Raw genomic sequence first — 1708 nt, forward strand, 5'->3', positions numbered from 1 at the left:
TTTCAGGTCCGGTCAGACCTCCACAGCTCTGACCAGCAGGTCAGTAATCAATGGCAGCACGGTGGATCAGTGGTTAGCACCGACGCCTCACAGCAAGAAGGTCCTGGGTTTGATCCCTGGTTCAGATCTGGGGTCTTTCTGTGTGGAGTTTGCATGTTCTCCTCGTGTTTGTGTGGTAAAGAGCCAGTCAGACCTGGTCCTGGACCCGGTCTCCAGCAGTCGGTCTGAGCAGAACCCGGTCCTGGACCTGGTCTCCAGCAGTCGGCCTGAGCAGAACCCAGTCCTGGACCTGGTCTCCAGCAGTCGGCCTGAGCAGAACCCAGTCCTGGACCTGTTCTCCAGCAGTCGGTCTGAGCAGAACCCGGTCCTGGACCTGGTCTCCAGCAGTCGGTCTGAGCAGAACCCAGTCCTGGACCTGTTCTCCAGCAGTCGGTCTGAGCAGAACCCGGTCCTGGACCTGTTCTCCAGCAGTCGGTCTGAGCAGAACCTGGTCCTGGACCTGGTCTGACATGGATGTTGTTTGTTCCACAGACGCAGTTGAACCTCCTCCTGGAGAAGCTCCGCAGCACGGTCAGTGGTGTTTGTTTCTTCTTGTTGACACTCAGATGATTGACAGCTGCAGAGGGGAGGCGGGGCCAGCTCTGACCGCCTCCACGACAGATCTGTCAGGTCCTGCTGGCGCTGACATCACTTCCTGTTTGTCCTTCAGGGCTCCAGCTTCATCCGCTGCATCAAACCCAACCTGAAGATGGTCAGCCACCAGTTTGAAGGAGCTCAGATTCTGTCCCAGCTGCAGTGCTCCGGTCAGTCCTCGGCTGCTGTTAGCAAAATATCTCATGAACAACTGGATACCTGTCAGTGGAGCGAATAGATTAACTGTTACATGTGGTTCTGTTCTGTAGTTGACCCAGTCCAATTAGACTAATCTGCCTTAGACAACTCAGAATAATTCAACAGATTATTTAACTTTATTTTGGTGGGTAATCTCAGATTAAATAATCTGGTGTGGTGGTAGCTGAGAGTCATCCTAACACAGACTCTGAGCTCCAGTTTGACCAAAACAAATAAAACTTTTCATTATGTCAGTCTAAAGTTTGGAATGAAAGGCAGCGAGAGAACAGTATTCACTCTAAACAAAGCGAGGCTTTTATTTTGGTAAATGTTTCACCCAAACAACATCAACTAACAGAACCAGGAATAATTTTATATTTATAAACTCATAATTACTAAAGTAGCTGAAACTCATGTTTTTAAATCAATCCTGACATTGCCCGTTGCTTGTGTCTCGTTGCTTGTTGCTCCAACTGAGGCAACAGGAAAACCTCGGACCCTGGGTGAACTCGTTAGCATCATGACAGCAGCATTAGCAGAGAATACGTGCCGTATTAAAGCTAATGAGTGCTCTAATTTCCCTCAAGACTCATGAGGTTTAAACCGTTTTCCAGCTGTGGAAGCAAAGCATGCTGGGAAATCTAATTAAAACAAAGAAACCTCTCAGCCCTCGTTCACAGGTTCATCTAAAGCAGGCATGGGCAATCCTGGTCCTGGAGGGCCGCAGCCCTGCATGTTTTACTTGTTTCTCTGCTCCAACACACCTGATATGAATGAATATGATTATCAGGCTTCTGCAGTACGGAGGACCAACACTGACATAATTAGAAATAAAAGCAGAATTATATGAACCACTAAATAAATGCACTTAAAATGC

The 1708-nt window shown here is 48.4% G+C and overlaps 1 protein-coding gene across 2 annotated transcripts in view; it reads left to right on the forward strand.

The window, feature by feature from the left end:
- The window catches only part of LOC106535135 (unconventional myosin-VI), a gene marked incomplete at its 3' end in the record, with an annotated part of 35372 nt that overhangs the window by 24262 nt on the left and 9402 nt on the right, over positions 1 to 1708 (forward strand). For both annotated transcript variants that reach the window (XM_014032052.1, XM_014032053.1), the window contains 2 exon segments: positions 532 to 570; positions 710 to 803. In XM_014032052.1, coding sequence (XP_013887506.1) covers positions 532 to 570; positions 710 to 803 — 133 coding nt within the window.

Source organism: Austrofundulus limnaeus, unplaced genomic scaffold (assembly GCF_001266775.1).
Source record: "Austrofundulus limnaeus strain Quisiro unplaced genomic scaffold, Austrofundulus_limnaeus-1.0 Scaffold1369, whole genome shotgun sequence".
In the NCBI taxonomy this organism is placed as follows: Eukaryota; Metazoa; Chordata; class Actinopteri; order Cyprinodontiformes; family Rivulidae; genus Austrofundulus; species Austrofundulus limnaeus.